The sequence below is a fragment of the Chamaea fasciata genome, unplaced genomic scaffold, assembly GCF_029207755.1.
Source record: "Chamaea fasciata isolate MVZ Bird 193981 ecotype frontalis unplaced genomic scaffold, bChaFas1.0.hap1 SCAF_3, whole genome shotgun sequence".
Classification (NCBI taxonomy): domain Eukaryota; kingdom Metazoa; phylum Chordata; class Aves; order Passeriformes; family Sylviidae; genus Chamaea; species Chamaea fasciata.
Window position 1 is genome coordinate 37,306,316 of NW_027094088.1, and position 15,454 is coordinate 37,321,769.

Genomic DNA, 15,454 nt, shown 5'->3' on the forward strand with positions numbered 1-15,454 from the left:
AATAGGAGATCCTCTGCAAAAAGAGATTCTAGTTTCTCATTCCATGTAATAGAGCAAGAAACCGAGGAACACAAAATGTCTGCATCCTAGCCTGGCTCAGTCACCTATTCATTTTCATTATTCCTTCAGTTTTGGTCATATATTTGGGACTACCTCCCATGGTTACTTCTCTGAATACTGGAATACTTATTTTGCTTCATTCCCTGGTGGCTAGCTTATTGTCTTTGTGGTTCCTTTACTTTTCTAAAATGGCTGCTGAAACCCCTTCTCACTCACTGACTTCATCTTCTCTTGACCACTTGTCCTTCCTCTCTCCCCTGAGTCATCTCATGAGCAAATCAAAATCTTCAGCTACTTGATAGTTGTTGCCCTAAATGCCAATTCAGACCTGAATAATCAATTTGTTCTGTTCGATAGGCAACTATTTCTCTGCAAGGGCTTTTGTGTGAATAACAGACCACTGATGTTGGATATAGCTTCTGCTGTTATCAACATGAACTTTAACCAAACACAGACACTCAAGAGACTCTACATAACTGAAGCACAGCTTAAAGAATGATGCAGATATTCATAAAGAAACTCCAGATTCAAACTACTTTCCTTATTTCTTTCTTTACCAGCTTCAGCAAGGAATGTATTTCTAATCTAAGATGCACAAGTTAAGTATTGCAAGACATATTTTGCAGTCTTTTTTAGGTTGGATAATAGGGACATTCTACATCCTCAGTCTTTCTTTGAGTTTATAAATCACACATACACTCATAAGGGAATGTTGATCTTTGAAATGGATCTTCCTGGATTCCATAAAAATTACTGGAAGGCCTTCACACTGAAAAAAGTCAGGTTTTGACTGGGAAAAACCACATCATAGTTTCAGAATAGAAAACATTGAAAATGACTTCATAAAATAGAGTAAAAATAAATAGCTTTTCTAACTGTCTTGGTGGATCTTTACCTTCAGCCAACTTTATCACCCATTTGACTCCAGTTCTAGGACCCTCACCACAGGAAGTCTGTGACAAATCCTCCTTAAGGTCTCCAATTTTTAGGGTGCAAAGAAAGATCCAAAAGCATATATTTTCATTCTTTTCCATTATGGATTGAGGAAGGACCTTAATGTTACCAAAATTTGGCTTCCAGACCAGCCTCCTGCTTCTTATTTCAGCCTCAGTGAATTGTACCCTGTAACGTTCAAGACGTCACATAATTCAAAACAAAGGGTGAGCTTACACTCAAGGCTGCAGATCTGATCACTACTGAGCACAGCACCGAGTCCTTAGAAGGAAACAAAGCAGTTTGCTAAACCAGGCAGTATATCAATCCTTTACGCTACGTACACTTTATTTACAGGACATTTGCAGATTCAGAATGATGATGAATGAAGCTGCAAAATACAGTGTGATTTTCCAGGCAAAGACCTGAATAAAAATGATATGAAATTTTATAGTTTTTTAACCAATCCTTGATAGTTAGTCCAGAGGCATTCCCTTTTGTTTATGCAGTCGTGTTTCTTATTATTTCCTCAGATTCTGCTTTATTTTATAGCCCCATGTCTGCTCAGTGAATTTGGGCAGTACTCTGTTTCACATGCACCACTGCATGGACAGATAGGAAGTCTTGCCAAGGTCGACAGATGCTAACCTACTGAAAGAAGACAAGTTACTGCAACTTCCTAGTTCAGCAAACTATTATTCTTCCACGGTATCAGTTTCGGCAACATCAAAACTGCAATAAAAAGTGCATTTTCCACAAGAAAGACAGCAGAAAAAGCATCCTAGTATTTTACAAATATAGATACTTTATCTTTTCTCATAGTATTAGTGGAATTCTGCCATAATTCCAACTGTGGAAAGAGCCACATACTCCAAACACCAGTTAGTCACTCTGACCAAGCATTTAATAGGTGCTTTTATATTTAGATTTATCTCTGTGTACATCCTTTTCCCCCAAAGCTTGATTCTTGTAAAGTGCTTGCTTTTTCTACTGCCAAAATTGTTGATGGTCCATATGATATGATCTCTTAGCAAAAGCGTTTTCAAGTTTCAGCTGATTTTGATTTCCATGAATCCACCATTAATTGTTTATTCCCCTTGTTTAAAAGCTACTCTTATGAGTAAACAAAATATTTCTGTTTCTTTTCAGCATGTATTTTAACATGCACAAGCAATGCCACTGCAGCGTCATGATCAGGCTATTCTATCTCTCCTTTTTCTGTAAAAAAAAAAAAATTAATATGATAATGAATGGTTTGCTCAAGATTCTGTTCATTTTTGCTGAGTTCTGGCAGAAGAAATTCAGAGTGCTTTTGGATTTTCATTTACACAGTTCAATTTCATACTGTAACTACTCAGCAACTTCTTCACCCAAATAAAGCAAAGAATTATGGAATGGACACATTCTACATGATGAAGTCATCATTCCTAAGCCATTGTGCTATATTTAAATTGTTTACTGAGCTGTGTTATCCTACTCTGGTGTGAAGGGCAATTCAGAGTCACTGATGGAAAAGGTGGAAAAGCCAACCACATTTTTCCCCTTTGTCTTAGCACTGTTTGTACAATATCAATTATTTCCCACACCACTAGAAGGAAAATGCAGGTTCTTACCCCACAGCCAATCCCATTGCCTGGTTCACACAGGATTCTCCTCAGCCCTGGCTCAGGCAGCAGCCCTGCCCCACAGCCGGGGGTTGGACACAGCACTCCTCCCATCTGCAGCACGCATTCCTCGGCCCCATAGCGCTGGTACCGGTTGTACTACAACACAACACAACACAACACACTGGTGTTAAACTTCTAGCAGCACACAAAGAAAACCCCAGACCTTTGAGTTTGGCTCAAAGTTAGACACAAAATCCAGTCAATTGTCCTAATATCTCACATGCTAAGTTCAGGTTATTTGCCAGAAGTCTAAAACTTGGCATTATTATTAAACAGGGTGTCACTCTGCTCCAACTCACATCATGTGCATCGTTTTCTGGCTCACGGCCATTTTCTCCACCAGAGTACTGTGTGGGATATTAAAATCAAGAAAACAGCAGATTGTTTTTGTAGGTAACTTCAAGTATATTAATATTACTATAAAAAATTATTGTAAACATCATAAAAATAGTCCAACAGAGAAATGATAAATGCTGTATATAGATTGAAGAGAACACACAACCCCCCCCCTTCAGGGATCTATAGCTAGAAGTAGTGTAATGTTTTAGACCATAAGGGCTGTAAAAATTTGCCTAGGCAACTTTATTTTAAAAGCAAGATGATCTTTAAACTTATCAGCAAAATAACTCTCTTATATACATTCATTTCAATGCTAGGTATATTTTTTCCTGTGTCTTCCACAAAATTTTAAAAAGTTTTTTCACTTTTCATTTAATTCCATCCTGATAGCCTAAAAGGCCATGGAAATGCCTTAACTTTAATGATGGAGACACTGACACACAGCATTAAGTAAGGTGTTCAGTGTATGCTCACTGAAAAAAAGGCCTGCTCTAAAATGACTGATGTCACTGCAATAACTTCCTCATGTCTAATTTACCCTGCTTTCAGGCAAAGATAAGCTGAGCTAGTGCAAATCATGCTGTGTACATGTAAATCACATCCACTCTAGGGCTCTGTGTTGGTTCAGTTCCACACCAGTGGCTGTATAACCACTGTAAACCAGGCTTCAGATTCACCTATAAATCTGCTTTGTTGTGGAGGGAAATAAATTAAAGCATTTGGTCCTAACAGCCCCAAAGAAAACAGGCAAATCCAAAAGGCCAAAGAGGAAGGGACTAGGTATGAATTTTCTCTGTGAGCAGACTTTATGGTGTGCTAAAGAAACAAAATAGAGCTTTATGTTACAGCACTCACAACAGTATTTAGTGCTTCATAAGATTTTATCCCATAATGGCTCATGAAAATCCTGTTCCCTTTTTTTGGGAGGATAGCAACCAAAAAATACTTTCTCCAATCCACACCCCACTCCAAAGAAATCTTTCAAGGAAAATGGAAGCTTTAGGACCAACACATCATACATACAGCATACAAAAAGGAATTTTAAATTACAAAGAAGGCTCTACTACACGTATTCTGGGTACATTTCAGATGATTTTTCTGCAAATGCTGTCACAACATGTCTTGTTAAATTGGCTTCTTAAAATAACATTAGGGTTCTTAAAAGACTATAACATAGAAACACAAAAGTTTGCATCACAGAGAAGAAAATCAACCCAAACTTAAAGTATCCAACCTAGTTAATTAACAAAAAATCCAAACAACCACTGAAAAGAAAAGCAAAATCTAAAAGGAGAAAAAGACTTCCAAAATATCTTTCAGTGTTAGAAAGATATTCTGACTTAAGAATCTTGTATTGGGAAAATAATAGTATTTTGAGAAATGTGCAAGATATGTCTGGAAAACCTCCTTGAATGCGGGGGCTCAAGAAGTCAACTGGTGTTTTCCTGTGCTATCATTGTGCTCGAATCCAGAGTAATTTAGCTGACCTTTAAAGAAATTTAGGTAACCATAGCTCCAAAACTCTCTAGGGTACAGACTGCACCTGAAGGTGAGGATGGTGATTATCTTACCCTATTAAGAGGGAACTTTGTGCTGCATGTGGGATTTTTAATAGCTTCTCATTATGAAGGTAAACACCAGTGACACTGTAGCTGAGATTCTGTCAGCATTTACATTAAAAATTCTCAGCAGAAAAACAAGAATACACTTTTTAGCCATTAACTTCGCCTAAAAGGGCATGAAGAGATTCCTCTCATTTCCATTTTTTTTTTTTTTTTAAATCTTGTTAGGGAAAGATACAGAATGTGAATGTCCAGTTTACCTACTGACAAGGTGGACAGCAACATGGTTTTCTGTCCAACAAATATGACATTTTATAATGGTTCAGCACAGGACTCATTCCAAATCAGTATGGCATTATCACCAGCGATTTTCACACTACAACAGCCAAAAAAATGATCCAGAAAAGATCCTGCTAAATTCATTTGCATATCTTGATATCTAGTTACCAGCCTGTTTTGTACCTTCAAAGTCCAGATACATTTATGTCATTCTCCAATTACTTTTCTCTTGTGTCCTGCTCAATTAAAACCCAGCAACCAACTGAAACATGAAGTAGCAGAACAGGTTTGCTGTCATAACACAATCTACACAATATATGTGGATTTATACTCTTTATTCAGTGACCAGAAACAAAATGACTCACTTTACATTAAGGGTGAATTTATAAAACACTTGTGAAGGACCAAGACTATTGTCATGAATTATTAATTAAATATTTGCATATAGTGACAGCCCATATCAATTAGAGATGGATACATTTCTTCCTATACACCACAGCCGTATCAAACTGGACTCACGTAATCAACATGCATTAAGCAAATCAATTTTCAAGAGCCCTTAAATGTTTTTGGAGCCCGTGATGTGTTTATGATCATGTCTGGATGAGATATTTAAGGAAATTACAGCACACAACACCCACTGGTTTACCCCACCTCTTAACTGGAGACCTAAGGTAAGAAGTACTTTAATTTAGTTTCAATTTCCACACTGACGATGCCTATAATTGCACTGGTTGTGTAGACTTCTTTTATAATTAACAGGAGAGATGGGATGCACTTCATCTTTATTCTTTAGATTTGTACATCTGAATAAGAACTGAGCCCTCGAGTGCCCTGTTTTTTTAAAAACAATGAGAGAATTGACAACTTCCTAGAAAATGGCGTGAAATTAGGTGATTCTTAAAATAGCTTCTTCAGTTCAAATAATGCTGATCCTAACTCACCTGCCCCAAGCTATTTTTAAAACCAAGGCAAAAGTATCTAGATAGCTTAGAGTGTGAGCCACCTCACAGAATTTTAGTTCATCTAAAATTAAACATCTAGCCTAAAGAAGGCTCCAAGTGAATGAGAAGAAATAAGATCTCAAGGAGGGCATTTATCCTGACTTAGGTATGATGTCTACAATAGGTAAGATCAATCACCCTACAGAAGTGCTATGGAAAAAGCTGAGAAAAGTTAGGCTAGATATCTAACGTGTAAAGAGCTGTCATTGAAAGACGAATCTAGCTCTTCTGTCCATTCAAAGTATTTCACAGCATCCATTACTCAATTTTTATCCATACACAATTTTTAGTGTGCGTCCTATTTAGAGATGCACTCATCATATGTAAAGTTGTTCTGCATGCTACAAGGAGGAAAGTATCTCCAATTATTTTTAGGAAAAACCTCTCACAAAGTATAATATATGGGAAACTTGATGGAATTGGCATTCACGGCACCTGATTTCATTCCTGGCTGCAGCACAGCCTTCCTGTGGCTTTCACCTAAGTCATTTAATCTATGCTTCTCATCAGTTCCCCATTTGTAAAGAGGAAGAATGATACTTGCTGATTTCAATGTAATGTTAAGAGGCAAAATCCATTAATAGTCATGAGGACGTCAAATGCTATGGTAATGAATGGCACAAAATTACACGGAAATCACCAGCCATCTACTGCTGCTAGAAAGCAGCTTCCAGGCAAAGCATGTCAGGCATCTCTGCCCTACTGTAATAAGGTCCTCAGAAATACAGGTCAGTAAATAGTTGCTGGATTCCCCCAGAACTATATATTTCAATGCCGATATGGAAAAAACCCCAAAGCTTCATAAATGCAGTTTACTCTAAAACATTGGTGCTAAGACAACTAAAGGTATGTGAACAAGGTAGCTGCAAAACATTCTGTTTGCTCTCTGAACACTGTATCCATTTGTGAACCTTCCCCAATTCACAATGTGAATTGTCCCATTCAGCCCAAAACTTTTCAGGGGATAAAATTTGGAGTTGAAAAAGCTCTACTTACAATCTCTACTTACGGTATTTCAACCATAGAATGAAGTCCTTTAGTGTAATCTTTGTAGAGACTTGTCAGGGCCTTTAGATTATAAATTACAGTATGACATAGACACAGAGGCTGGATAATTGTAACCTTGCTCTCTACTTTCCAGGTTGGGATGGTTTCCCCTGAATCTTAGAATGATACTGGGTTTTCAAGCAGTGGAAATTCAATCATTTGATGTTGTAAATCAAGGGTAACAAAATAAAATCTCTGGGTTGACACAGGAATAACAGATTAACTACAGATTGCAGTCTTTTCAGTTACATTAAGATTCAGATATCAAAGCAAAACTGAAATGCTCCTGGATGCACAAAAATCCTGCAAAATACACTTCATGAACACAGTGATTCCTGGCCATGTCAATTAATTTACAAATTATTATTTAATATCATAGAATTATAGAATGGTTTGGGTTGGAAGGAATCTTAACGGTCATTTATTCCAATCCCCCTGCCACAGCACTTGAGCCTTTTATTTTTGTTTTTGCATTTTGGGTATGGTTCTCTTTATTTTCCTTTCCTTCCCCCCCCCCCCCCCCCCCCCCCCCCAAATCATCTGCTCAGTAGCAGCCTTGCAGACAACTTTGGACAAAAGTATAACAGTAGATGTAAAGCCCAAATCTCTGAAATGTAATTCAATTACTTGTTTCTTTAACTGCATGTAAAAGTCTCAGAGGAAAGGAAATCTACTTTCTGGAGTCAGATTGTTTTTACTGCTCCTATAAATCAAATAACCATCTGTGTGTTTCAAAATTAGATTGTGCAGGCTATTGGTCCATAATGTAGACTAAGCACTTTATTTATATATATTATGCACATACAAAAGCTCCAAGAATTAGTTCCATAATGTAATTAGGCAACTTACAGTACAAAACCAGTAGCACTCCTTGGACTAGTAGGAATACTTACAAATGTGTAATCTAAAATACAGATTAAAAGTGATGGACTGACATGGCTCTCCATGGAGCATCCCTAATTTACTTTTCCTGAGTTTTTGGGCTTCTCTGCTGGCCCCTGGTCAGATTGGAAGACCAAGTTCAGAGCATCGGCTCCTTGTAACCACAGGAGCACCCAAGGAGACAAGAAAGACAACCACCTCTAGAGGGCTGGAATTTGCCTGACATGGAAAACTGGGTAAGGCAGTCATTTAAGAAAATATTTATGTAACAAACCTCTAACTGGAACAGTGCACTACAGTTCACAGACAAATTTAAACTGGAGTAGAGACCGGGAGAATAAAAGGAAGATTGCAGTCAGCAGAATGATATGAAAGCAAACACAAAGTGATGAACATGAAAAGATAAAATATAGAACAGAGGATGCTGGAGCAGGGTGTATTGGAAATCAAACTGAATATATGAGGGGCAATATGATACAATGGAGAAAGGGGATTGAGCAGTGTATGGGTGAGCACTGTATTTACAAACCACTGGAAGTTTGTGATCTACCAGCAGGTACTGGGGGATCAGTCCAAATAGATTGAATGCCAGAGATAAACATTCAGTTTCTTCTGACCCTTGTGGAGCTCAAATGCACATTCCTCTTCCCACTACAAGTGACAGCCGCCAAGGCTGTAATTGATGCAAGGAAATCTGTTCAGTTGATGCTGTTGCAAACTGTGGAGCTGAGTTTCAGTGCAGTAGGTATTAGCTTCCAGTTCCCAGGTCACAAGAGTGGACACATGTATATTTCCTGAAAGCACATCAAAGCTGTCCAAGGCATGGAAGAAGCCCTAACTTCCATGTGCACCTGAGATCCTGAACACAGGGGTTCAAACCTTCCCTCTGAATTAAATGAAAGCTGGGTGGAAGAGAAAATAGAATTCTATATAAAATGACACATTTTCTTGGTTTTGATGGAAAAAAAATTCCTTCAAATTCATTTTGACTAAGTAGTTTAACTTTCTTTACATTTTTTATTTCAGCTGTTGAACCAAAAATAAATGACTTTAACTTGCCTACTGTACAATATGTTCAAAAAGTGTAAGAATGCAGAGATATCCGGCTTATGACAAGAACTCAAAGGCTAAAGTTATGATAATCCAGAAACGACAAAACTGAGGAATTCACAGGAATCCCAATTATCTATGAATGAGGGAAGAAGGTGGTTAGGAGACATTCCAGGCAGGTACAGCATAGGAAGGAAAGAGGCATATCACTGCTCATATGAAGTTGCAAGGCTGTAAAGTTTGTTGTGAAGTTCCAGCTATTAAGAATAAAACGTGGTGCAAAGAGGACCAAGAGTTAAATGTAGCAGCTCAGTCTTAGAGAACGTGTGATGGGACCGTGGTGAGAAATCCAAAAGGTGAGCAAAATGAGATGGAGAGAAAAGAGAGACGGAAAAATGGCAGGGACTGAGAAATGTGTGTAGCTATCACTGACACGGAATAGTAGCTGAAGCCAGGGGACTGGGTGGGAAGCAGCAGAGGTGTAAGAAACTACACTTGTAAAGATAAAGGTTCTAGAATACTAAAAAAATAGCTTTGGCTTAGTAATGATGAACTAGAGAAATCATCCAGTGAAAATTAATTTTGTTCTTTAACTGGTTAGAATATACTGAGATGTAGCTTAGATTTTGCCCAAGTGTCTTGGTTTGGGAAGACAGGTATCTGCCAGGTAATTAAAAAAAAAAACAACTGCAGTTTCCTTTGGAATGGAGAGTGTAAACCCCCCCCCCCCCCCCCGCCCCTTTTTTTTTCTTTTTTAATTATAAATTACAATCAGGGGCTCTAAGGCAAAGATTTGGGAAATAGGAATAGCAGTTCTTTACTAGTATGTAATACAAAGCAAACAAACACAAAAAACCCCACCAAACAACTACAGCATTAATAACAAACGAAAACAGTACTAAGAACCTTGAGGGCTTTGTTTCACAAAACCCAGGGCAGTTTGGTTTCGGTGTCCCTGCAGGATCCTCAGAACACCAAGCTGGAACAGTGGAAAAGTCCCGGGCTGGTAGCTGGGATGGCAGGGTGTCCCGGCAGAGAGGGGCAGGATGTCCCGGCAGCGCAGGGGGTGCAGGGTCACGCTGTAGCAAGAGGAGCAGCGCCGAAGAAGCCGAAGGCGAGGCAGGGCCTGGACCAGCCTCCGCGGATGGCCGGGAAAACTCCGGATTCAGGCTGAACCGGTGATAGTAGATTTTCCAGGACTGGATCCCTTTGGCCACAGTGACACTCTTCCAGCCAGCAACAGCCGTTCTCTTTCTCCCCAAACGCCGGAAAAAGAAAAGCCCACCCGCAGCTGCCTCAAGCTTTGTCTTTTACCTGTGTTATCTCCCCCTTCCACCTTTGTCCACCGCTTTGTTTCGGTTAAGTACTCTCAAGTATCCAACACTTGGTCTCCTTGGTAACTTATGGGGAAAAAATTCTTTAGAGAAAGAAGGAACAAACCTAACCCACAACACCAAGTGTAGTTATAAAAAAATCTTTACCCAGAAATACTTCAGAAGCACTTTGTTGATCATATTTGGCAGTTTTCTGTACTAAACTCAGCTGATTAATTAGAATTGTCATCTGACATTACTTTTGCCTGAATGAGTAAATATATATCAATTACTTTAAGACTGACTTTACATGAATATTCAGTAGCAGGCATTTGAAAAAAAAATTCCTCTAGCAAGTATTGCAATAAAAAAAAAGCATCCTTGTCACACCCACGCATTGTACACAAAATCCTTCCAAACCTCAACTAATGTTAAATGATCTCTAACCACATTGTGTTCATTTCACACTTGATTTCTCTATCTCCTAAATTTACAGCTCACTAGCACAAGCCCACACCACCTGGGAAGAGCATGGAGACGTGCATCTGCAGATTTTCAAAACAGGGTATTCTAGGGTATTCCTTTGCATAACTTTTCCCTAATTGACAAGGAAATGTGGGGAAAAACCCCAACGCCCCCAAAACCAAACCAGAATCCCACAAATAACCCCAACCAACCAAACAACACCCCCCTGCCCCCAACTGTCTCCATTCAGACTTGCTCAGATTCCAGGGATATAAAGCTCACAATAGTTTTAAATGTTCTAGAAGTGAGCAGTGATATGAGTTTCAGTAGCAGCTGATAGGAGGGATCTGTTAAAATTGATCGTTCCCCTGTCAAAATATCAAGGAACTGGCCAATACATTCTGCAAAGTTGTCAGAGCAGATGATGTAACAGAGAAGTGCAGCTATCCATTGCTTAGCAGCTTTCTTTCCTGTCACTAGCAAGTCATCTGCTTCATCTGTGCTGTGACCTGTTGGGGGCACTCAGGTATAGCAGCAGATTGCTTGCTCTTGTGTTATTTGTTTTCCCTTCCAGCCTTCAGATGTAGCTACTATTTTATTCATGAATCACAATATTCCATTTAAACAATTAAACAAGATTTTTTTTATCACTTTGGGGACAAGAGGGAAGTTTCTCATAGAGTCATTAGGGAGACTCCGTAACAGTTCACTGCAAGTCATCTTGCTATGCTGGTATATTGTGGTGTTTATGCTTGGAGTGTTTTCTCTGCTGTCTCTAGTATTGGCTTGTAGAATTATCTGCCTTCCACTGTATTTGAACAGAGCCCATATTTGGTGCATTTTTAGCACATATTTGTAAGCAGCTTGTACTATGACCACTTGTAGAAACATTTACTTGCAGAGACAGCCAGCCTGACAGGGCAAGTGGCTACTGTGGGAGACTTTCTTACCTTGTGCTGCTTGTTAATAGCTCCCCACTAACAAAATCTTTCAATCCGATCCTGGCTGTATCTCAGATACTTAAAAAAATGGAGGAGTCAGCCAGCAGATTGGGCTGCACCCATTAAGCTGGGGGAAACAGATAGACTATGAAAAGTGACAGCAAATTGGAAGAGAAAGCTCAGTGGAGCTTTGGGCAATTAGAAAGCCTCAGGCTTTACCCTTCCTGGGACTCCTCCTCCATGTGCAGAAGACTGTCTGCCTTGTACAGACCCTTCTGGACTGGGAGAGTCTGTGACAAGGGAGTCCAAAAGAAACCAGACAAAGCTGCTTCTGGAGACTCTTCCTGGGTCAGACTCTCTGGCAACATCTCAAAGAGTCAAGTATCAAGTGGAGTAGCAATCTGTTGCTGAGTGTATTTGTCTTGCATTTTCAGCCAGTTACTCTGGAAGTTGGTTTTATATGATAAACTAGGTATCCACAATGCATATCATGTACCAGGGAAGCTTGTACTCTTCTGTTTCACCATGCAGACTATGACTGTGTCTTTCCATAAAGCCCAAAACTGACTATCTCTTTGAAAACTATCTTGTTGCCACTGGCTAAACCTTAAAAGATAGACTTTCCAGCTGGAATAAATTTCCCACGATGTATGTTCCTAACAAAATAGAAGACATGAAAACTTTACATGTCCAGGAGACTATCAAGAAGTTTGATTATTTTAACAAGAGTCTTATTATTATACAACTCCTTTAAGAAGATATTAATCATCAACTCTTCACACTCCTATTTCTCAGCATTAGTTTTTCATTAATGCTTACATTTATATAAAGATACTTCAGCTAGACAGGCAGACACATGTTTCCAAGAGGTTTGATCCTGAGAGCCACTCAAAACCTTTCTTTCCTAATGACATCAACAGACATTACATATGGTAAGTATTTACATTTATATGTGCATTTATATGGTCAGCTTATTTATATTTTTATTTACAGGAAACAGATGCTCAGTGAACAAAAGAGGGACAGCAGGGTTTTTTTGCTTGAACTCTGAGGAATATGCAACATAGGAAACACGCTGGTGCTGGTGGAGTGGTGGAAAGGAAAGAGGCTGGAAATCTTTTGTCTTTCACTACTGAGAGGTATAATAGGGGCTAAAGTCTGCAAGTGATTTGTAAACAAAGAATAGATGCTTTTCTAGGCAATATACTGCAGTTTAAACAAGAATTAATCCAAAAAAAGTCATGTAATGTGTATTCTAAAGTAGATCAGAACAGATTATCACAATAGTCCATTCTGCTTTTATAATCTGGCCTTAAATACATAAGCACTTTAAAAATAAATCAAGATAGGATATGAATCAGGAACATGTCCCTATTTTTCTTTGGCTATTGCTTAGAGTGGAAGAAAATGTATGATGGCTTATAATATTGAAATTGTAAGGAGTCTGAATAAAACAGTGTTATAATTAATTATGATTTTTTCTATCTAGTAGGCATGATTACAGAAAAAGAAACATTTTAAATAATTTTAAAAAGCAAGTATATAATGAAATAAGTGTAAGAAATAAATAGATAGTCACATGAATTACTCTGCATGTAATTCCTTTCTTTCTTCATTTAGATTTATTTTAATTTTCTTTTGTCTTGGTTTTGCACCTATTTATTTTCTGAACATCAACGTTTTTGCTAACTTCAAATAAAAGCTACTGTGGTCTTCAGTAGACTCATGATAACAATGCCTTTGTAGGGACAGAATATATCTGCAACAATCCTCCTACTTGTACGGACTAATGGAATAATTTAAGCTTCATGACAATGTTCACTGTTTGCAAATAAAGTCCATCAGTTAAATATTTCTCTGTCAGTTGTCATTATCAGGCTAAGGCCCACAGCTCCATTCTAGGGCTTTTCCAGGGGGGCTTTCAAGCCTGTCTGATTCAGACCTTTCTCTCATGCTTGCAGTCTTTTGGTTTAGCTGTTCCTTACTTTTCCTTCAAATGTCTCCTTTTGTCCCACTCTTATTAGACTACTTAGCTTCATCTCTCCACAGAGCTTAAGTGCAGATCTCCCTTTATTTACCAGTCTCTTCAGCAAGCTTCTTTATTTGGTCATTCCCTTCCAGCCCTTGGTCCACGCTCCTTGTCGGACCCTTATCCTTATCATTCTGGTTTCTACTCCCAACCTTCCCATGAAACAACCCCATCTCTTCATTCTGCCCAGGCTTCATCTCACTGGTCCTCCGTTTGTCAGGTAGCTCTAATCAGTCTCTTGACCCCATCAATCCTGGTCGTAACTTCTTTTATTTCCTCTTCCTAAGTCCTCAATCTCACCAGATTCCTGCTTCCAGTATCTCTTGCTAAGGAAAAGCTGAGTCCCTGAGAAACATGACTTGTGACTCTCTATAACAACTAAAGTGGGGGCTGCTGGAGGAAAATTGGAAGCCTAGAAATTGGAACAGCAGCCATAATTGTAGTAAAAATGGAGAGTGACAGGGAAAGGAGAAGCAACAGGTTGTTCTTGACAATGTAATCTGATTTTAAGATGATGAAACAAGACTTTGAATTAACATCTTAGGAGTTGCTCCTACCTCTGTCACAGCCCTCATACAACGTTGTGCAAGTCCCTTGGTGCCAGGTTCATTAAAAGATGTGGATATTGTCATGTACAGCACACTAATGCTGGGCTTTCAGCCCCTTGGTCCCTAGCACCTGCAGCTGTGTGTCATGCAGTCAGGCTTTGTAACCACTACCTTAGGAGGGATACCTCAGATAAAAAGACAACTTGAATTTCAGAAGCATTGAGCGCTTGAAAATTCAACTTGTCTCTCAAAATTTAAGGCCGTTTTTCAATACCTCTGTATGTGTATTTCATTACTGACAAAATAATAACTGACCTTCTTGTGAGTGTTGCAAAGCATACTTCATTTATGCTTTTCTAAGGTCCCTCTACAGAAGTAGTTTTCTGAGTGCAAAGCACAGCTATAATGAGAAACATTATTTTAAAAGAGAAAAAAGGACACACAAAGGGATGAGTAACCATAAGGACCAGTCCAATAGTCAGATTGTTTGTCTGTCTGCTGCTTTGGAGAGTCTGTTTACTGCTGTAGTCAAAAGCTGAAAAACTGAGGCAGGTAGCAGATGTGGCAATTAATAACCTGTCAAGGCTGACGGATAGAATGAAAAAAACCCCAACTCTCACATATAACTCCTGTGTGTTTTTTTTCCCCCCACATTTCAGGTCTTTGGAGGTCATGAGATACACTCTATTTCCCTGGAGACAGATGAAACTGTCTCATTAGCGTCTATCTTTCATGACATTAAGATGCTGCCTTTGAGATGCTAACTCACCTGTTCTTCTCCCAGAATTCTGAAGTGATGAAGTTCTTTAATCAAGGAATCTGGACAGCCAGCTGTTGGAAAGAAACAAAAATAGGCATTTTAGAGCTTCCTGTCAGTGCAGTTTCAGCATAAGACACGTAGATGCAGAGATGATAGAATATACAGATTACCTTAGATAAAGAAGATTAGAAAGATTAGCTATGGCTCTGCAGGCATCAGAAAACTGAAAACCATCTATCAAATAATCCTTCCACATTTCTGAGCATGCTACCAAGAACACTTAGAAAGGTTATATTCCGAATATTTTAGCCCTTTCCCCAAAGGACTACAAACAAAAGCAAGATGAAAAGGGCAGCACTGTCTGCCAGATACCACCAACCCGTAGTATAAGCCAAAAAGCCTGTTAAAAGAGGATCTCACATCAAAACGTTGGAGCTGCCCAAAGCTGAATTCTGATTCACACAACAGGTTTGGACTCATTTCTAAGAATAATACATGATTTTCCTTATTTCCTGAGGGATTTAAAAGGCCCCACAGACCACTTCAATTTTGGCTGTCACAAATATAACCCATTT

General features: G+C 38.8%; 1 protein-coding gene across 5 annotated transcripts in view; it reads right to left on the bottom strand.

Moving 5' to 3' along the window:
- Nucleotides 1–15,454, bottom strand: part of PRKN (parkin RBR E3 ubiquitin protein ligase) — a 655,384-nt gene that overhangs the window by 107,122 nt on the left and 532,808 nt on the right. For all 5 annotated transcript variants that reach the window (XM_066178645.1, XM_066178648.1, XM_066178644.1 and 2 more), the window contains 2 exons: nucleotides 14,889–14,950; nucleotides 2,607–2,756 (listed from right to left, as the gene is read on the bottom strand). In XM_066178645.1, coding sequence (XP_066034742.1) covers nucleotides 2,607–2,756; nucleotides 14,889–14,950 — 212 coding nt within the window. The remainder of the gene's footprint in view (nucleotides 1–2,606; nucleotides 2,757–14,888; nucleotides 14,951–15,454) is intronic.